The sequence below is a fragment of the Physella acuta genome, unplaced genomic scaffold (genome assembly GCF_028476545.2).
Source record: "Physella acuta isolate Inbredline_101_S28 unplaced genomic scaffold, ASM2847654v3 ptg000426l, whole genome shotgun sequence".
NCBI lineage: Eukaryota > Metazoa > Mollusca > Gastropoda > Physidae > Physella > Physella acuta.
This window is the reverse complement of record NW_026731945.1, coordinates 250,001-272,870: the sequence shown is the minus strand read 5'-3', so window position 1 is coordinate 272,870 and position 22,870 is coordinate 250,001. Positions and strand designations below refer to the sequence as shown.

At 32.2% G+C, this 22,870-nt stretch overlaps 3 protein-coding genes across 3 annotated transcripts in view; all 3 read right to left on the bottom strand.

Annotated features, from left to right (window-relative positions):
• Positions 1-1,686: 1,686 nt before the first annotated feature.
• On the bottom strand, positions 1,687-4,495 carry LOC131942811 (kelch-like protein 8). Its single transcript, XM_059302746.1, has 2 exons — positions 4,375-4,495; positions 1,687-3,668 (listed from the first exon to the last, which is right to left on the bottom strand). Exon 2 carries the CDS (start codon positions 3,653-3,655, stop codon positions 1,889-1,891), a length of 1,767 nt encoding a protein of 588 aa, XP_059158729.1. The 5' UTR covers positions 3,656-3,668; positions 4,375-4,495; the 3' UTR covers positions 1,687-1,888.
• A 3,338-nt stretch (positions 4,496-7,833) lies between these two features.
• On the bottom strand, positions 7,834-9,585 carry LOC131942775 (kelch-like protein 26). Its single transcript, XM_059302702.1, has one exon. The coding sequence runs from the start codon at positions 9,583-9,585 to the stop codon at positions 7,834-7,836; it is 1,752 nt and encodes a 583-aa protein (XP_059158685.1).
• Positions 9,586-15,456: 5,871 nt separating this feature from the next.
• Positions 15,457-22,870, bottom strand: part of LOC131942774 (NXPE family member 3-like) — an 8,213-nt gene continuing 799 nt past the window's right edge. Inside the window, exons 2-9 of the mRNA XM_059302701.1 lie at positions 22,868-22,870; positions 22,653-22,746; positions 21,415-22,027; positions 19,646-19,759; positions 19,286-19,392; positions 17,789-17,890; positions 17,240-17,295; positions 15,457-16,380 (exon numbers count right to left, since the gene is read on the bottom strand). The exon at positions 22,868-22,870 is cut by the window's right edge and continues 29 nt beyond it. Coding sequence (XP_059158684.1) covers positions 15,581-16,380; positions 17,240-17,295; positions 17,789-17,890; positions 19,286-19,392; positions 19,646-19,759; positions 21,415-22,027; positions 22,653-22,746; positions 22,868-22,870 — 1,889 coding nt within the window. The 3' untranslated portion in view covers positions 15,457-15,580. The remainder of the gene's footprint in view (positions 16,381-17,239; positions 17,296-17,788; positions 17,891-19,285; positions 19,393-19,645; positions 19,760-21,414; positions 22,028-22,652; positions 22,747-22,867) is intronic.

Genomic DNA, 22,870 nt, shown 5'->3' with positions numbered 1-22,870 from the left:
ACTTATTCTTCTTTCAATCTTTCAAAAGCCTATAACTTAAGTACTGTTTCAGAAACGAAATGTCACATATAAGTAAAAGATCTACTTCTCTGCCTTCTGTAAAATTTTGAGTAATTTCCGGTGACAAGAAGTAATAATTTACGCTATTTCCGATTTCTGAAAAAAAAACCGCATGTCACTTTATAAATTAATAATAATATTGCGCAATATTATACACATACTGTTTGGAGTTCACTTGGTGCGCAATTCTTTTTTCTACGAGATTGTATTATATTTTAAAAGTTTAAGTAATTGAAATTGGATTTAAAATATTGTCTATATCCCGAGTTGACATCGCCTGCAGTGTTATATAGAAATATTCTAGAAAGTTTAGGGGAGATCACTCCCGTTTTTTTAGTTTGTTTTAATAAAGTAAATCTCATTTAAATATTGCTTTTAGATTTGTTTTCATGCCTTTTCCAATTTTTTTTAATCAACGTTGTTTTAAGTGTTTTTGTAGTTTATGCCTGATTGAAATGCACATAAAGTATTAATAATGAGCTAACAATTTCGAATTTTTTTAATGCGACGAAACATGATTGTAAAACAAAATTCCAAAAATTAACGTATAGTTATTAATTACTAAAAAAATTACATATTATGACCTATTGATTATCGATTAAATCTTGATCCTTTCTCTCCCTGAACAGAGATTTTAGATATAAATGTAATCAAGTATAAAACAGAAGAAAAATAAAAATAGGATTCTCAACACAAAATAGTTTCATTATAGAGATATAGAAAAAAATGGATATTATAAAGTAAATACTTGTATTTCCATTACGATTCAAGGCTATTTGTTTCTATAGTTAATTATTTTAATTAAGTTAGTTTTTTAAACATTATGTATGTAATGTCTCACAAGATAGAAGTTTTAAAAAAATAATTGAAAAAAATGCACAAAATTATAGGATTTATAATACGGGTTTAAACGTTAGCAAAAATAAATTGTAAGAAAACTGTGAAATCTTATTAAATACACCACTGCACAATTTTTCTGTTTTATAGGAAATGACTGAGGGTAAAGAATGACTCGAGGCTTGACAGCGGATCAGAGTTATAACAAGATTGATGAAACCAGCATAGAGTCACCGTGGGTATTTTACTTTGCTTGTTGCTAAAAATATAATATGTAGATGAAGTCTGATTGTTATATCTTTTGAAATTAAACATTTAAAAATTGCTTTAGATTCTTGCAGCGGTTTGTGTAAGTAAATAATCAATACCCATTGGATCGTTAATATATTACCATCTCTTTCATTCCTGAATGCTGTTCAATCCAAATTACCTCAATAGGTTCAAACATTATATGAAATATTCATTTGCTCTCAACAAATTATATATCTTCCAAACTTTTAAGAACTTCAGAGCTAAATAATGTAAATTTGATATCATTGCATTGAGATTTGCTCTCAACAAATTATATATCTTCCAAAGTTTTAAGAACTTCAGAGCTAAATAATGTAAATTTGATATCATTGGATTTTGAGATTTGCTCTCAACAAATTATATATCTTCCAAAGTTTTAAGAACTTCAGAGCTAAATAATGTAAATTTGATATCATTGCATGAGATTTGCTCTCAACAAATTATATATCTTCCAAAGTTTTAAGAACTTCAGAGCTAAATAATGTAAATTTGATATCATTGCATTGAGATTTACTCTAGCAACGTTACAAAATTGCTTTCTAATTTTTTTGCGAAATTAGTCAGTTGTAAACAAATTCTGAATGTTTATAAAATAAATTTAAAATATTTAGAAAACAAAATCTGCTAGTAAATGCAAATAAACTGCTTTGTTATTGTAAGACAATCTATCAAAAAATATCTATTCAAGTTAAGAAGCGTGTCAGGGTTTACTAAGTAACGCTATTTTTGGAAGTGTAACTGGAACAAAATTAGAACATGCTTCCTCGTGCCCCCAGTGTGAAATGTGGGCTAAATGTCCAGAAACGGTGACTAATTTTTTCGCTTCCGACGAATCGTTATTTGGATCATTTCCAAAAATAATCAGCTTGTCGTTGTAGGTCAATGCTCCGTACAATTTCTTGTTGCAGCTCCAAAGTTTTGAAATAAATTTTATCTCGATGCCTTTTAGGGATGATGCGAGTAAAATAACCCACAATGAGCCATTCGTCTGTAATATGTAGCTGTGTTTGTCGTTCTTGAAGCTGATCAGTTGTTCCGCTGGCCCATCCAGGTGAGTTAGCTCGGTACATGCGTCAGACGAAATTTCGTAACAATGAACAACTGTTTTGTCATTGGCGTTATGAACTAGTGAGGAAAACAATAGCAGGGTGTTTTCAAAACTAATAATGTGCTTTACATCAATATCCGCCGGGATCTTTGTCATCTTTTTTAGATTCATGTTTTTTGGATTTATGTTATATATAAAATTTTCGGCTTTGTCTAAAATGTAAATAAATTGTCCATAAGAAACAAGTAACAAATTGTGGCCGGGCAGATTCAAAACTTCTTTCCAGCTGTTTTCAGAGAAGACAAAGAGTTTACAATTTTTGGTTGGCAAGTTGAATCGTTTCCCTGTAGCGTAAAGTTCGCCATCAAAGCTGACCAGCTGGATGCTTTCTTTTAAATCAACACAATTCGGCAAATCATGCCACTTCTCATCACAGGCGCTGATTGCTCTAAACTGTCCGTAACGTTTCACATAAACCCCAACATTTGTATATCTACTACATGATCTATGCACAGCCGCCGATGGCCACTGGCCGTCTCTTGAAGGTTGGGCTTGGTACGATAAAGCGCTGACGATTATATCTCTAAAGTCTTTGTTTTCAGAACACATTTTAAGATGATAAAATCGTGTTAAAATCACAGGATTAACAAGATATATCCTCACCAGACTCATTAAATCTGTCAGCTTATCTTTTCTAGATACATGCTCGGTTAATGCAACATTAAGCGAGTTACCAGAAGGTACTTTTTCCAATTCATTGCAATCTTTTTCTGTGTCGACTATTTTGTTTGTGTTTTGAATATCTGTGTTAGTATTATTTGGAGCATAGCAGTCAACCCATCTTATCACAGATTCTAACACAATATCTTCACTACTGACACAAAGATCCTGGCTTTTTATTAATTCCCGAACTTCGTTGAAAGGCAGTTGTAGATATGTTGCCGAAAGACTTATTTGATCAAAGTTTTGTAACATGAAGCTATGAAGCTTATCTAGAACAAAAGTTGAACCTAAAAGTTTAGCTGTTACATACAAGTTTTCCCAGTTGTCCATTGTAATAGAGCAAGCTGCAAATCTTTCACACATTTTCACCATAAAGTTGATCTGCAACATGTGCACAGCCCTCCAAACGTGAATGAAATTATCCAACGTTAAAACATTGACACCTGTGTAAAGTGTTTTCAGAATCAACTGAAATATTTCATAGGAAACATCATTTAACTCAACGCAGTTTTCTGTGACCTCCCTCATTCCTGATCGAAACAACGCTTGGAAAAATTCAGAGCAGGCCGCAAGAACGAGCTTATGACATGTGATTGTGTCATCGTTTATCTTGATTGTAAAGTCCAACAATATTTGATCAGTCCATACGTTTCTTAAGCATTTAATGATTTCTGTACAGATTTTGGGTGTGCCCATTATGTAGAGTAATCTGAAATAGATTTTTAATAATACACCTTTTGAATACACACACACAAATAACTGTATTTTTCGAAAAAATAATAAACATACATTAACACCTTTTCTATAACCTTGCCTAAAATTAAGTAATTATACACTACCAAATGTAGCAAAACTTAAACGTGAAAACAAATTAAATATTACTTAAAAGAAAATCTGAATACATAAGCCCATATCTAGCTAGAAATGTACGCATAAACAGAGTGTTTTTTAATGAAATGAACTTTAAAATAAAATATTGCTTATTTAACGCTAAACCTCAGCTATGAGTTAATCACTTCTAATTTAAGCTTATATATTTTCTTAAATCTTAACCTATATTTAAATTCATATACGCGCTATAACTAGAACTTTAACTTAAAGTCATATCAATCTTAACTAAACACTTAAATTGCTATAGAAAACCTAACTACAACTCTAACCGTGCATACTAAACCTAATTATATCCGTAACATTACGCTATACAAAAAAAAATAAAAGTGAATTTAAAATAGTTAGAAATCCCAGACTTATGAAGAGAACTCGGATATATGATTTGCTCTGCAACCAAACCCTTACAACATTATAGGAAGTTTTCAAAGAAATGTCCCTCTACATTACATAGTATACAAAATTTAAAGTTCTGCTTGTTTAATCACTATACTATACTTCCTCTCTGTTAAATATATTTCACACACGTTATTTAATCTTGAAAAAAATTGCTATAAAATTTCTTAGATCGTAAAGTTGGTAAACAAAGGCATTGAGTAAGCGCATTCTATGGTGCGCGAACATAATTATATTTCATCAGTTTTTAACTGTTCAAGTGCGCAAAAGTTAGATGCGTTAAAATTTTAACTTTTAAAGCATGGGTCGCTATTATATGTATTGAATACCTTTCTTAAAATTTAGTAAACGACTCACGCTTTTCATTTTGGTTATTTAGCTTTTAAGAAAATCATTTATTCTTTTTTAGTGCATGATTATGTAACAGTTTGTTATTAAAAAGTTTCTTTTTACTTTCTCGTATACAGAGTAGCCTATAGAGGAAGTATAGTAATCGTTCACAAAATTCACATGAAATTTTTACACCTCGATATTTCATCATATACTGAATATAAGGGAACTTATTTTAATCGGGCAAAAATAATAAATCCATATTTATCAAAATTTTTGCGTTTTACGAGTCATCGAGTGGGAAAAACTGGCCTTTAAAAGTCTGCCCCTGTGTGTTTGACTGTCTGTTAAAACGATAACTTCAATACTGTTAAAGTTAGGTTGACAAAATTTTATTATTTAAGTTTTATATCAGATTTGTAGTTCTGTATTATGTTTTCAGCGATTTGTGGTAACTTATTCTGGTTTGGGTTTTTCAAATCCTATAACATGAGTACTGTTTAAGTTAGATGAAATTTCAAATATATGGAGAATAGGCCTATCTAATTATTTGTTTTTGACAAGTGGTGAGTAATTTTCGGTGACCGTAAGTAGTAATTATCCTATTTCAGATTTCTCAAAAAAACACATACATTTATTTCTAACTTCATTCCTCTGTCTGTCGTCCGTCATTGTTGGAAAATTGCGAGTGCAATTTCAAACACTTCCACCGGAATGAATTATTTTAAACTTTACATGTAGGTCAAAACTTGAAGACACTGTATTGTGACATAAAATGTTACCTAATTAGATGATTAATTTATTCTTTGAAAATTAATCTAAATTTTAAAAATTAAATACTGTTTAATTAGTGCGCATTTCTGTAGGGTTGGATTTAATGAAATCTAACAGTGAACTCTTATGTGTGTGACTTGATTAATGTTTGTATGTTTGAATTTAATGAAATCTAACAGTGAGCTCTTATGTTTGTGACTTGATTAATGTTTGTAGGGTTGGATTTAATGAAATCTAACAGTGAGCTCTTATGTTTGTGACTTGATTAATGTCTGTAAGAATGGATTTAATGTAAGGTAAAGGAAATAGATATAGGATCTACAATGGTCTATTTGTATGTGCTGCTTTATAATCTTGGCATAAGATAATTCTAGAAGTAAGATCTACCGTCTTGGAATAGAGTTATGATTTACGCGTATTGATCAGATTTAAGTTACATTGTAATGGTGTGGTTGGGTTGTAAATTTGAGCCGATAGTATTGAGTTCCAGTAAATTCCTGATGTTCGCGGGTATTTTAAATCCCGGTGAAACAAGTATAAACTATTGGTCATTGTTATTTTTTTTCACACTGCTAACTGAAAACCAGTTACCTAAATTGTAAAGACGTTTACTTACATGAAAATTGTGTGTTCGCTCATCATGTGTGTACAACAGTTAAGAAAGAAATTAAAAGCTTGCGTTTTCAACCCACTTACGTCCCTATAGTGGGTATAATAGAACGGTCATCGGGTCCAGGTTTTAACCGTGTATGATAATTGTGTTGTAGATGCTAGACGTCGATCTAGTTCAATCCTTAACAAAGAACAGATAGATTGTATCACTCAAACGTGGTTATTAGGATGGCTGTAGTTTTGTTTTTGTTGGTTTGAGAGTGATCGCCTATCTGTAGTGGCAATGTTCTCTGAAACCCATCTGAAAGTACACGATTTCATTGGTGTGATAAAAGGACGGACAGACACACGTCATTGTGCTTTTGTATGGTGGATTGATTTCAATTTTAACGGCTGTATTCTCGCACACATGTTAAACTATAGTGAACATTTTATATGTGTGTTGGCGAATTGGGTTGTTGTGTGTATAACATATTATTTTAAATTCCAATTTGTAAACTAAAATTTAAGGCATTTAAAAGTTTAGAGGGGGGGGGGTACGTTTTGCTGTACGAAGCAGATACTGGTTGAAAAAGGCCTACATCTGCATGAATTATACATTTTTAATATATATATATATATATATATTATATTTCGTTGGGGGCCGTGAAAGAACGAGCTCCATGATTGGGGGTATTGACAATTTTCTTTATAAGTATTTAAATAGCGTTGCGTTATTATTACTTTTGAAAAATAATTTATTTTCTACTTTTTAGTGTTTAAATATATAGAAAACTTTATTAAAACTTTTTTAAAAATTTGCTTAATACTTTAAAATATTTGATACAGTAGCATTGCATGACTAAAACCAAGTGAACTCTATCTATGTGCGTAAAATCGCGCGGAAAATATTACCTATAATCGGAAAGTTAATTAAATTTTTAAAAATTAATTTAGCATCCAATTAAATAAAATAATAATCAAATTGCAGTTGTATCGAATCTTAGCTCTTGTTCTAAGTTTGAAAGAAATTGATCCATTAAAAGTGGTCTAAATTTGGCTCTCCAGATTTGACGCATGACAGACGATAAAAGCATTAAGCACGACAGAAGTTAAAAACAAATTATATCAAACCTTTTAAAAAGAAAATTGTGCTTTATTTTTAACAAAACATGTTGATAAAATACAAACTAATAATATTTGTTTTATACATATAGTTTTTTTATATATAAAAAAATATTAGTTATTGTTACTACCCATAACAAGATTTAATCTCAAAAAAATTATTAAAACGGGTAAATACAAATTTAGAGAAAAAAAATGGTATATACGATTAATATGTAAAGTAAACGTATATCATGGATAATTTAAAATATACTTTTTTACAAACCATCAAGATTGGATGTTTTTCTTTTTATTTTCTTAAGTTTAATCGTTAAGAAACATTATGGAATTATACATTTTAAAAACTATATTTTCAATACTCGCACAAGACGACTTCAAAAAATTGTAAACAATTTTCCATTGTAATATAGAATATTCGTATCTAATAAGATATTGTGCTGGTTTACCTAAAATGTTTAAAATGTTCCAAATTTTAATAGAACTATCCAATCGATTTTTGTATACTTTCGATCTCGTATAGCTGCAGTGAGATTCAGAACATATCAATAAAATAATCTCTTTTCAACCCTTGCAGCAAAAATTGTTTGGTATTTTAAAGACATTTATTTTATCAAGTGTAAAACAATTTATATAATTTTTAAAGATAAATGCTATAAAAAGCTATACATAAAACCAAATATAAATGTATTCTTATATGTGTGATTGCACTATATTTTTATGGTTTATAAAGCCTATTTTAAACTTATGTGCATCTTGTTCTGGACATTTCTTTACGATGTTTTCAAAAGAGTCACTGGAACAAAATTAGAACTTTTAAATGCATGGCCCCAGTGTTTGATTTTTCCAACGTGTCCAGGAACTGTGACTAATTTATTAGCTCCTTTGGGATCGTTCAACGGATCATTTCCAAAAATAATCAGCTTGTCGTTGTAGGTCAATGCTCCGTGTAATTTCTTGTCGCAGTTCCAAAGTTTACAAATACATTTAAAATCGATGCCGTTCAAGGGAATCGGTTGCGACATAACCCATAAACTGCCATTCGTCTGTAATATGTAGCTGTGTTTGTCGTTCTTGAAACTGATTAACTGCTCTGCTGGTCCATCCAGAGGGTCCAGCTTGGTCCAAACATTAGACGAAAGATCAAATTGATGAACAGCTGTGCCTTCAACCCGGTTGTGAGTTTCAGTACAAAAAAGTAGAAGGAAGTTTGCAAAAACGGTTGCGTGCTTAACGTCAGCCTGTGGTACAAACTGTGTACACTTTTTAAATTTCATATTTCTTGGATTAAAGATGTATATAACATTATCGTCTTTGTTTAGAATGTAAATAAATTGTCCATGAGAAAGTAGTAACAAATTGTGACAAGGAAGATTGCAAACTTTTCTCCAGCTATTTTCGGAAAACACAAACAAGACACAATTTTCGTTTGGACGGTTCAGTGGTTTCCCTGTTGCATACAGCTCCCCGTCCCACGTGACCAGCTGAACACAGTCTTTTAAATCACTAAAACTTGGCAAGTCGAACCAAGTCTCATCGCTTGCACGTATTGCTCTAAAATGTCTGGAATCTTTTACATAGACCCCGACGTGTGTATAGATACTACAGGATCTGTTTATAGCCGCAGATGGCCACTGGCCGTCTTTTGTAAGTTGGGCATGGTACAATAAAGCACTGACGATTATGTCCCTTACGTTTTTATTTTCAGAACACAATTCGTGTTGATAGACGCGTGATAAAACAGATGGACTAACAAGATACGTCCTCACTAAACTCACGAGTTCTATCAGCTGATTTTTCCTTGAAAAACATTCAATCATTGCATTATTAATCGAGATATCAGAATATACCTTTCTCAGTCCACAACCGTTTTTGCCAACATCAATTATGTTTTTTCTTTTGTTGATGCGTGATTCGGTATTACACTCAGTAGCAATATCAGCCCAGTGAATTACTGATTCTAACACCAAATCCTCGCTACTGACACAAAGATCCTGACTTTTTACCAAATCCCTAACTTCATTGAAAGACAGTTGTAGATATGTTGCTGAAAGACTTATTTGATCAAAGTTTCTTAGCATGAACCTATGAAGATTATCAAGCACAGTAGTTGAGCCTAAATGTTTTGCTACTGTGTATATGTTTTCCCAATTATCAATTTTAACAGATGCTATAGCAAATCCTTCACACATTTGTACCATAAAGTTGATCTGCAACATGTGCACAGCCCTCCAAACGTGAATGAAATTATCCAACGTTAAAACATTGACACCTGTGTAAAGTGTTTTCAGAATCAACTGAAATATTTCATAGGAAACATCTTTTAACACAACGCAGTTTTCTGTGACCTCCCTCATTCCTGATCGAAACAATGCTTGGAAAAATTCAGAGCAGGCCGCAAGAACGAGCTTATGACATGTGATTGTGTCATCTTGTATCTTGATTGTAAAGTCCAACAATAATTGATCAGCCCATATATTCTTTAGGCATTTAATGATTTCTGTACAGATTTCTGGTGTGTTCATTGTAGAGCTGCAACATGTAATACATATTTCAGTTAATACAATTAATAATTAATATTGACACACACATATATATATATATATATATATAAATATTTATATACATATATATATATATATATATATATATATATATATATATATATATATATATATATATCTATAATATAAGCGGGCTGAGCGTGTGTCAGTCCTTCCTTCCTTCTGTCATCGCTATAGCTTTTGGAACCATAAAAGTAAACATTCGCACCATGCTGTGCTTTTCAGTGCACCGCAGTGTCTTATTATAAGTAATAGAGTAGGGTTTGTTTATATAGCGGCATAGAGCTATTTTATAATTGCCACGGTTTTTACTCTTTCGCATAACGTCAAGAAAATATTAAATACACGCAAACTGCAAAAACGTATTAAAAAGATTAATGTCAAATATCATTTTCGTTTAGGTTCCCAGAAAAAGTGGATACATTTCCATAAAAGTAGGTCGAAAAAACTAATTAATTCAACTTTTTTTTGTGGTAATTTTTTCAAGGGAGGTAATTTGAAAATATATTTAACTCAACAATAATTTAAGTTAATCTTTTTTTTTTATTACTACCGCATTGATTAGTCTATGTTAAGGTTCATAATTAAAAGAGAAAAATGTTAAGATTATTTATACTATTTTCTAATTAGTCTATGATTTCTCAAAATCACTATTTTTTGTTTTTGTTTTTTGGTGTTAACAGATGGTGAAATTTTATAATTATAGTATAGATAATAGAGAATGCTGGAAAGACTCTCTCTAGGCGCGGACGCCTGGGAAAAGCGTGTTTTTCGGTGGTAATTCTAATTACATTGCCAATGTGTTTTCTTAGAACCATAAAAGTAAACACCACTTGCCGTACATTCATTTGCATCGCATTGTTTTATTGTAAGTTATGGAGTAGGATCTATTTATGTGACTTAAATTTTTAATGTTGTAAAGGCTGTCTTTGGGCGCGGACGCCTAAAAAAGCGTGTTGTTTGGTGATGATTCTAATGTTGTGGTTGTGTTGTTTTTTTTTGGTTGTGTTGTGTTGTGGTTGTTTTTTGGTTGTGTTGTGGTTGTTTTTTGGTTGTGTTGTGGTTGTGTTGTGGTTGTGTTGTGGTTGATTTTTGGTTGTGTTGTGGTGGTTTTGTGGTTGCGTTGTGGCTGTGTTGTGGTTGTGTTTTTGTTGTGGTTGTGTTGTGGTTGTGGTTGTGTTGTGGTTGTGGTTTGTTTGTGTTTGTGGTTGTGTTGTGGTTGTGTTGTGGTTGTGTTGTGGTTGTGTTGTGGTTGTTTTTTTGTTGTGTTGTGGTTGTGTTGTGGTTGTGTTGAAGTTGTGGTTGTGTTGTGGTTGTGTTGTAGTTTTGTTGTGGTTGTGTTGTGGTTGTGGTTGTGTTGTGGTTGTGTTGTAGTTTTGTTGTGGTTGTGTTGTGGTTGTGTTGTGGTTGTGTTGTGGTTGTGTTGTGGTTGTGTTGTGGTTGTGTTGTGGTTGTGTTGTGGTTGTGTTGTGGTTGTGTTGTGGTTGTGTTGTGGTTGTGTTTTTTGTGTTTGTGTTGTTTTTGTTTGTTTTGTTCTGTTCCAAAGTTGGTACATTTAAAAAAGATTTACCGTGGCGGAGCACGGGATGCAGCTAGTATATATATATATATATATATATATAAGCCCCTTTACACAAATAGTTCCATGTAAAATGATCTAAGAACAAAGTATTCCGGACAAAATATCTCTATGACAAATGATCTCAACAGAAATGTTCTCGGAAGAAACGTTAAAACTGAGAAATGATCTCAAGGCAATAGATCTCTAACAAAATATTACAGAGAAATTATTTAAGGGTAAAATACCTACAGTATTTATATGATACGAGTTTAAACATTTTAACCGATTGTTAAATGTTGTATATTTATTTGAATTATTAAGTAACTTAAACAAAAAAATAAAGATTAATAAACTTAAGTTTATTTTTTAATTAATATTCTATTTTACAATGTCAGTGTTAAAACAAAAATCTAACCTCACATTTAAAATTTCAAAGTCCTATTTATCGTTATTATATCACTGAAATGTTCTTATAAAAGTGAAAAGTTTCTTTTAAAATCTTTTATGGGTCTTAATGCCTCTAAACATAAACAATTGTAAATGCTATATCATGTTAAACAGTCAGATTTTAGGCTACGAAACTGATACTATCTGTTAACACATAAAACCCCTCTGTAATATTGAAGACAAATCAAATACCTACAAAATAATATAAAACGCATGTGTGTGCTCATTTTGTAACTGTACTAATAATCAAAAGAAACAAGCATACTGCCGGCCATGGAAAATATCAATAAAAACCCTCAGTCTGTTGAGAGTTAGTCATCATTAATACAGGTTTTGTTTGTATGTACGCTAAGAATAACTTTGATCGGCGATGACTGTTGACTTTGAAATGAACACCAGTTTCCTGATCATTAATATGTGACGTTGATAACTTTTGCACTTTCGTGACAGTTGATTTTGTCCATGCGGAGAAGATGATTTCTTTCTTTGGTCATGTCGCCGTCTTCAAAATAAATCAGCTATTCAAAATAAAATTTACGTTTATAAAAAGAGTATATATTTTGTAAAGGTTTTGATACTTCACCAATTTACCGACTTCTATGACATGAAATATAAATAATTTATCAGTGTCTGTCAAATTTTGCTATGGTAATTACATATATCTTTTTAGAATTGACTTTTTTGATTTGCCTACTTCAACTGGTTTCTGGCTTAGTAAACATCCTCTTATTTATTCTCTAAGTAGCTGCCTTTTTAATGAATATAGCCCTTAGTTAAATAAAACATTAAAAAACACCCACAAGACTTGATACGGATCATTTAATTAAACTAAACGCTCTAAATTACTTTTATTTAACTCAGTTGCCCCATACCCCCCACCCCCACTTCATCTTAATATTGTGTACCGTGACATTTCGAATTAATTATTAACAAATACAGCTTTCCCCTGTTGTAATAATATTTTTTTTAAACAACAAACACTTTCGTTTATTTTCGGTGATTTCCTACACAATAGTCCTTCAACATAAGTACGACCTACCTAAGTCATGTTTGTTTATATCTGCCATATGACGACTAGGAATAAACAAGTTTTAAATATATGTTTAGTCAAATAAAATATTAAAGAAAATATATACGTTAAAATAATTTGAATTTGTTCTAAAGTCTTTAACTATTTTTTAAACTTTGGTAATAGCATCGATTATAGCGTCGGTTATTATTTCGGAATTGTATAGCAGTAAAAAAACAGTAAAATAATGTCGTAGTTTGTCACACTGTTCCGAAAACCACTGAAAGTACAGTAAACCATACTTTATTTTGCGTCATGTTTTATTTTTAATTCAGAATGTTTAAAATTTGGATTGATTGAATTTCCATGTTAAATACATTTTTTAGTCATTCTGTATTACTAATTATTTTAAAATGCCTTTGCTAATTATTGCTATTATTAAACGTTTCTCTAGTCATGTTTATTTTTGTCCTAATCATTTTTACAAGGCCTAGATCTAGATCTTTTTAAAAACATCTATCTACATTTATCTACATCACTACACTTGACTTTATTATTTATATTTCAATCTACTAATTAAAATATACTATTTATTTCTGTTTCGCTATGTCAATTTTACTTAAAATTAAGTTAAATCATTAATTTGGTGCACTCGACTTTACTAATATAGCAACAATAAAACAAAACTATGGTTTACAGTAACTAATGTTTACTAAACTCTAAGTTTTTATTATAATTAGGTCCTACATTTTAGTAACACTGCACGGAATTTTCTACATATTTAATTTTAATTACTCTCTATAGAGTCCAAAAAGCATTTTGTAATGAAGAGGGCTGAGTTGACGATCTGGGTTAGACCATTATTTGCTACATGGATAACAAACGTGTTTAGTGTTTGTCATGTTTTTTTTAGATTTTTTAATCATAGTTGACTTTAAAATAAATTTTAAAATAACTCAAGCCGGAAAATAATTCAAAATTTAGTTTTAATTTTATAATCCAGAAAATTTGAAAACAATATTTTTATAAATAGTAATACAGAATAATTTATTTAAGTGGCTCTTTCGAACAAACTAATAATATAAATACTTTATTTTTCATAATAAATTTTAATCTTTGAACTCATTTATCTCAAAAATGTTGTTTTTGTGACTTAAGTAGCCTACGTTTATCACTAAGGTCTTCAATAGGAAAATCTACATACCTTTTAAATTGTGACTGGAAACTTCTTAAAACACATACAAGATCGGAAGTAATAGTTGGTAAACAATGCTGACATGAAATAAGCGCACTTTATTGGTGCGAGTAGGGTGAATGTATTTTCGAATATTTTCAGTGCGCAAAAATTAATAAAACTTTAAATAATAAATGCAGAACTTTGATGGAGGGACATAAAGAAATGGACTGGACTGAAGTAAAAGACAGAGAAACATGGCAAAGAATAATGAAAATCTCATCTGTGGTTCCCCAACCATTCTCCCCCTCGGGTTTGTTTATTTGTTTGTTTGTTTGATTGTTTGATTTTGTTTGTTTGTACGTTTGTTCGTTTGTTTGTGTGTTTCTTTATTTGCTTGTTTGTACGTTTGTTTGTTTGATTGATTGACCGATTGTTTGATTGGTTGATTGATTGCTTGATTGATACGACCTGTTATCTATTGGATGGTTACCTATCCACAAACTAGTGCTCACAACCTTCTCCACACCTATGATGAGTTATGTCACTTGGTTGTAGCCCTACTTGAAACCTATCTGACGTCATATCCATGTGTACACAACACACTGAAGTTTGCAAATAAAATTAAATTTGATGCCGTTCAAGGAAATTGATTGAGACAAAACCCATAAACTGCCCTCAGAGCAAGTAATCAGTTTCAAGACTGACAAACAAAGCTACATGTTACAGACAAATGGATGCCTGAGGGTTATGTGTACACGCCTTCTCCTTAAATGGCATCGAAATAAAATTTGTTTCTAAACGTTGGAACTGCCAAAAGAAATTACATGGAATAAACCTGTAACAACATGAATTCTTTGTTGTTGTGGGTTAGTTTTCACACAGGAATACAAGCAATAGTGGCAACTTCAAATGATGACTTTATTTACACTATATACAGTGAGAATGATAAATCCATGGTTATTCATGGTAAATCCATATTAGAAGATACTCAACAAGTACAGTCACAGTCACGACTCCAAGTCATGGAGACATCTTACATTCACTGACACAGTTCAAGTCCCAAGTCCTAGCACACAACACCCGTTCACCTTTCGCTCTCTCTTTTATTCACCACTTTCTCTCCCCTTACGTCAATGAGCGATCTCACCCAAAACACGGAAAAACACATGACGATCGCTCAGACAGTCCTTCCGCTAGCCAGGTACTCTTCATTCATGCAAAACACAATATAATAAAGATACATAATAATACAGTCTGTGACAAAACCGATCCCTTTTTTTCACTATAAAAGCGCAGAAAGCAACGTAAGTTTCATTTAACATTCCGCTTAAGAGTAAGAACAAAGGAAGAAAAATGTCAATACTGTCAATTTATTTTATTTCTCTTTTTGTGCTATAGTGCAATGGGTAGTATTTGTTTTTATAATTCTTGCATGTATACGAAATCTAGTTGAAAGAAACAATGAAAGCAAGTATACATTTTCTTTATAAATCTCTAACCTTAAGTCTTTTAGATTACAGGCTAAAAAGTATACTCTAAAATTAGATTTCGCTGGTTTAGTTTTCAAAGCAGAATAGGTAACCATAGATTGTCCTTCACTGAGTCTAAACATTATGTTGATCAATTATCAAAAGATAACAAAGAAAAAGACACCTTCACTGTACCATTAGATTATTCATATTGCCACTACTATATAAAACAAACATTTACAAGGATTTTCTAGTAACAGATTCCTGTTTGGTACAGTAAGATATTTAAAATCCTATCTTCGTCTAAAATACCCAGTGGTGTTACACATAAACGACAATAAAAAATTGATATGAAATTTTGGGACGTTATCTGTTGGATGAAAATATGCGTTTTCCAAAGCTATTGTCATGTCCCAACCGTCTAGAAAAATTATTCTGTTCATTAAATCTTTAAATACATTTAAAATAATTTTAAAATAAAATGTTCCCAGGCTGTCTCCACTTATTGTGTGATTTATTTCGCAATCTAGTGAAGCAACGTGTGGACCACGGAAAGCTATTGTTGCATCAGGGTTTCTGTCCAAAAGTCGCTTGCAGGCTGCAGTTACAGATCGAAGACGTAGCTCGGCAAAACTCAAATGGGACGTCAAAACGTGAAGATAGTAATGGAATATGACAATGATTTTACCATTTGATGGCATGGCGTCTATATGTTGGACTACACCGTCGTACGGAAGTTTGTTCGTCCAAGTAGGACCGAGATAAAGCGGGTATTCGTGTGGGGTGAATGTCAAGGTGATATTGTTCACTTTGTTTTTGCACACCTCTTTCTGCGGCCATGCTCCATTCCCCGTGGTGCTGCACTGTGTCCAGCCTTGAAGCGGCCAATACAGACGAAGACTATTGGAATCCCCGAACACCCAAATACTAGTGTCACGTAGACAGTCTAGTGCCAGACCTGGGGTTAGGTAGGAATGGTCACAGACCAGAGATGTCCAGACTCCTCCAGGTGACCAGTAGCCTTTTGGTTTGGTCATTTCCCAGGTAGCTGATGGGCTCGTCTTATAACAGGGTGGAAGTTGGGGCAATGAGCCTGAAAACATCAAATATAATTTCCAATATAAGTATACTCGATCGTACTTATGACATTATGATTTTGTAAGATTTATGTACCTTGATAAGCTACAAATTTAATTAAGAAAACAAACATATTTTACCTACACAAATAAAAGAGGATTAATAGTTTGGAGATCGAACAACCGAACAAGACTAACCGTCAAATCTTAAATCATGTTAAAGAAACCCTTTAGAATATTCTGCTCATGCGTTTTGAATTTTTAATTATGATTGCACAATACCAGGTGTTTTGTAACAGATTGCAGTTACAAGAGTTGCGTTTTGCCTTGTGAGTTTGTGTTACGTCCCTTGTATTTTAAATATCATAGTCATGTCCCTTCAGTGTCCCATAAATGTGTACCGTGTAAGCGGTGTTGTGTACGTCCGTCATTTACTGTGAGAGAGACATGATGGTCAGATACTCTAAAAAGGTTTTTTTAATCAACTAGATGAACTCTAGTGTTTTCAGCACAAGGAATGTAAATAAAATAACAATAGGATTTAGCGTCAACCTTTGGCGAAATGGGAGGAGTGTAGCAAATTTTAATGGCTGAACAACGAATTGTATCCAATGTACATTGTCTTTCGGTCTTGCAGTAAAGTCACTACCCCCTTCCTCAACGCCACGATAGCATTATACTTATATGTAAGTAGATGAAACTTGGACATTGAAAACGAAACTAGCATTGTTATTAACTAAACATCGTGCCGTCGCATAGTAAATTAACGCTGTGCATGTTACATGTGTTTGATAAAAATGCTTGTGTATTTAATTACTGCTTTAAATACAGATGTGTGTAGAAAATGTTGACATTACTTAGATAAAATCTGTTTACCTTTGTTGTTAACAAGTATTTTGATATTAACTCGTAGAGCATTCACTTTTATGTCACTGTTTAGGAAAGGATAGAAAAGAGGAATAAAACATTATAGTAATTATAAAGTTCAAACAGATTTTCTGTATATTTATTAACAACAAATATAAATTGTTATAAGTATTTTTTGTGTGTATGTTTGTAGGAAGCTGTTAAGAGAGCAAAATAAAATAAAAATATTTTCTCAGACAGTGAATATAGGCTATGTAATAATTTAATTTTCATGGTTTTTTTTTTTTTTTTTTTTGCTTTTTTTTACTTAATATTAAATTAAGCTTTTACCTGTTATGTTGGTTATATCTTTGTTTTCAAGGTAAATATTTATACCTATGTAGGCCTATATATATATATATATATATATATATATATATATATATATATATATATATATATATATATATATATATATAAATATATATATATATATATCTGTTTTAGAATTGTTGGTATATGTGTGAGTCTTAATTTTTTTTATAAGAAATCGAAAACTGGAACATGTCATTAAATTACCGAACTGCTACAGATTTGATTAAAGCAATTTCTTCCAGGGTTACATTGGATGGCTGAATCTTAGATAAAGACATTGTGGCCTTGAAGTTGTCACAACTCAACCTATAGATCATAGGTTGAGGAAAATAAAAATAATAAAATAAATTGATATATATATATATATATATATGTATATATATATATATATATATATATATATATATATATATATATATATATATATATATATATATATATATATATATATATATATATATATATATATATATATATATATATATATGAAATTTCATTCGTTCCTTCCCCAACTGCTACCCCGTACTCTTTGACCAAACCGTTGCGTATAATTAAATATATATATGAAATTTCATATATATATATATATATATATATATATATATATATATATATATATATATATGGCACCCCGTCAAAAGAGCGCACGACAAAAGAGCGCCGACATAAGAGCGCAAACTAGAGATCGAAAAACCATATTTAATAATGTTAACGCTTTGTTGTTTCATTAAAAAACTAAATTTTCAGTTTCTTTGAATAAAAAACTGGTATAATCAACGTGAAGTCCAATTATTCAAAACGCAATCTAATAACACATACAAAGGTTTTAAATGTTAGGCCTAAAGTGAGAATATAAACTGAAATGAAATGTAACAAAATTGAAATAAGTTCACATTAATAAAACGTTTCTTTATAGTTGCATCAATATTGCTAAGTTGTGGGCTATACCTCGTAGTTAGTCCATCATTGAATCATTAACATAGCATAGGTTTAAGCAATCCCCTGCAATCTTTGGTTCAGCTGAACATATTTGTTCTTTGAAGCTTCTGGTTGATTAACTCCAGCTAGATGACGTTCCTGTTCGATTTCGATGTGATCTTGTTCCAGACGAAACTGGTTGATCAATTTAAAAACGGAAGGATGATTGCAATCTAGCGTTTGTTGGAATCCCCGACTGAGTTGTTTGTATGGCGCTCTTACGTCGGCGCTCTTTTGTCTGCGCTCTTATGTCGGCGCTCTTATGTCGGCGCTCATTTGTCTGCGCTCTTATGTCGGCGCTCTTTTGTCGTGCGCTCTTATATAAACATATATATATGAAATTTCATTCGTTCCTTCTCCAACTGCTACCCCGTACTCTTTGACCAAACCGTTGCGTATAATTGGTGCAGAATTTTAATTTGACTATTGTATTTTGTAATTGGTAACTACAGGCAACTAAATTTACTCATTTATTTATTCGGCTACTGGACATGGAAAACTAAATGTATGACGTATAGGAAATAATTTTATCCAACAATATTAAATGGCAAATAGCTAATTTACTATATTAAATATAAAGGGAATACAAGTTCATGTTTACAGTCATTGCTTTGAAGCTTCAATCAATGCTTATAACTTAACATAGCAACCCTTGCACTGAATGGGTTATATAAAATGTCAACCACTCCATACATGATTTGGATAATAAATAAAATGACCGACCTTTTATCCAGAGGACGGCCACAGTAAAAAGGATGTCTGTTGGTGGATGTGAGGTTACAGAGACACGGTCTACCTGGTACGTCTGGCTGGCCCCAGCATACAGTCACCTGTTACGACATATAGGTGGTAATGTGCTTGTCAGTAGCATTGTTATAGAAAATAATAAAATAATTACAATTCGAAGGTTTTTTTGTAATTAAGAGAATAACAATTTCACTCAGTAACAAATGGCAATTTAAATCAACATTCAATTATCTACACATATTACTTTCTGTGAATATATAGTAGTTCCTTTACAGGTAACATATCCTTCAAAATAACCTAGGATTTGTTAGAATTACTTTACGTTAGGAAATATACCTCTTCTGTTTCATTGTTCATAAATTTTCCTGCGATCAGCCGTGAGTTACCTACTCTTCTCTGCAGCATTGTGACCCTCAGGTATTCCCGTGGGTAGGCAACAGCAACATACACCTGTAAACAAACGTTAGATGGTCTAGATGTAACATTGTTTGAAGAGAAAGTAACGCAACATAAACATTCCATGTAAAATCGTTTGAAGAGTAAGTAACACAACATAAACATTCCATGTAACATTTTTTGGAGAGACAGTAACACAACAAAAACATTTCATGTAACATTGTTTGAAGAGACAGTAACACAACTAAACATTCTATGTAACATTTTTTGGAGAGACAGTAACACAACAAAAACATTTCATGTAACATTGTTTAAAGAGACAGTAACACAACATAAACAATCCATGTAACATTTTTTGGAGAGACAGTAACACAACAAAAACATTTCATGCAACATTGTTTGAAGAGACAGTAACACAACAAAAACATTTCATGTAACATTGTTTGAAGAGACAGTAACACAACAAAAACATTTCATGTAACATTTTTTGGAGAGACAGTAACACAACATAAGCATTCCATGTAACATTGTTTGGAGAGACAGTAACACAACATAAACATTCCAGCTCACAAGTCGGGTTATAACTTATGGTCTAGAACTACCCTCGGGATTATTTAAAGAGCGAGTCGCTATAGTAGTCCAGCTCTAAAATCTAAATCATCCCCTAACCTTTGCTTGTGTCTTTGGGGCACCACAGAGTGGTATGTCTAGTGCTAATTGTCGCATAGCTGCGCCCACCCCTCTCTATGTTTAACCACAGTCTAATGCCTCCATCTAGATCAGGGGTCTCCAAACTTTTCAGTCCGAGGGCCGCATTAACTATCAAATTTCAGTTCGGGGGCCAGTTCCTTCCAGGCATGTCTTTGATTTTTCTGGGCAAAGTTCCTCAGCCATCAGCAACAAACGTTTTTTTCCGTGGACAAAAGGATCTCCGCGGGCCGGATGAGAGGACATCGCGGGCCGCGTGAGGCCCGCGGGCCGTAGTTTGGAGACCCCTGATCTAGATGGCTCCCAAGATCACGAACACGTGGTCTTTTAAATTAATCTAGGAGAGTGGTTCTTAACCTGGTTTCCATCGAACCCCACGGATTCGGTGAGACAGTCTCAGGGGTTCGGCCGTGGTCAAGATACACACCCCACTCATATGAATCGTAATCGAATTTTGTCAGTGTATGCGATAGAAGGGCTCAGTGAATGGCATTTAAATCTGTTGAGGTTTTGGTATTTCCAAAAAAAGATAAGAACCACAAATCTAGGAACTCTTGCACCCTGGCCGGTGACCTTTTCTGCAAGATCATAGCCGATTGATGCAAGTACAGAAGCCATTAACATTATTGCATGGTCTATACAAAGATTAATCCCAACTAAACCAGGTCCCACAAAAACTCTGAGTAAAAGTATAAATAATGTTATAAATCGTCATCATCGTTTTCCCTTCTGTGCCCAAGGAACATGAGGCCGCCTCACAGAAAGCTCTCTCCACTTTAGTCTGTCTCTTGCAATTTTCTTGGCAGTCACCAATACGGTTAAATAAGGGAGCATCATGGGATAATCAAGTAAAGGAAATATATGTTTCCTTTCTTTTAGTGCATGTATATAAACATTTTACAGTAACCGTTTAACTAAATAAACATGTTTCTTTATTCGTCCTTGTGCTTCTACACAAAATGATAAGATGGGAAGTTGATGTAAATTTAAGAAAACTTTACCTTTACCACACCTGGCCACAAACATCGAACAGAAATCTGGTAACTTCCGTTTTTCATGTCAGTCACCTGACCAGCTGCCCGATAATTCTTAGTTTCTGTATCCACAATCCACACCCGGACTTCATCACCGCCTGTTTTTCTTGGATTTCCGTATCCATCTACTAAATCCACGCGACCATTAATGACGTCATTAATGATACAACGACTCACATTGTCCTTGTCAACTTGCAGAAAAACTTTCGACAACGTCATATCCGGTAATTCCCGTTTATCTTGCAAAGGCGGGTAACTCAAAAATTCTCTCTCAAAATCATAAATGTACTGTTTGTCTCCAAGTAAAGGGACGAAGGATATTTTCGACTGATTTATCAGATTTGTCCAGTCATCAAAAGTAACAGCCTTACAAAAACTGTCTGTCTTGTTACACTGGTTGGGGCATGTATCCAGGGTCCGTGGATGGAACTTATCCAATATTTCATATAACGTTGTTCTCACCCAGGCTTGACTAGCGCCATTCAACCTTGTACTTCCGGGTTCATTCAAGTTGAACACGCTTATATTGATGTCGATGTTTTGCAATGTTTGTTCCGTGTAAAATATGAGGAAACGGTGTCTGATTAAAGAAATAAAAAGTGGATTTTAACATGTATGTTCAGGAACAATTTCTTTTAATCATTAACTATAAATGTCTCTAGTCGTCAAAAATGCCATTGAATTAAGGCTCCACTTTATTTTTTTATATTTATTTTGTTTCTCCAAATATGGTTTGTTATAACAAGGTCTGAAGTGATGTTCTATTAAGGATTAATCCCAAAGCTATTCATTCCTTATATATGAAAAAAAATACTTATATATATATATATATATATATAAATATATATATATAATATATATATATATATATATATATATATATATATATATATATATATATATATATATATATATATGTATATATATATATATATATGAATATATTTGGTTATATATATATATATATATATATATATATATATATATATATATATATATATATATATATATATATATATATATATATAAAACCAAATATATTCATATATATATATATATATATATATATATATATATATATATATATATATATATATATTAAAATTGCGTTTTACAGAACCGAAGGTGTCACCCCCCTCCTTTCTTCCCCCCCCCCCCCTCCACACACACACACACGCACAAACACATACTCAGACTTAACCTACCGCTGCATAGTAGAAATAAACACAAAAAGCAAAGCCACCAGGAATATAAAAATGTATACTCTCTTGGTCCTCACAATCACATAACTTTCGGTATCTTGTTTTCAAATTAAAAAAAAAAACAGTTATCATTGAAAGTATCGAAAACAACAAGTCTAGGAACTTTAATTTTTTAAAGGAAATAAAATTTAATGTTTAAAAAAAAATGCGTTACTTACTGA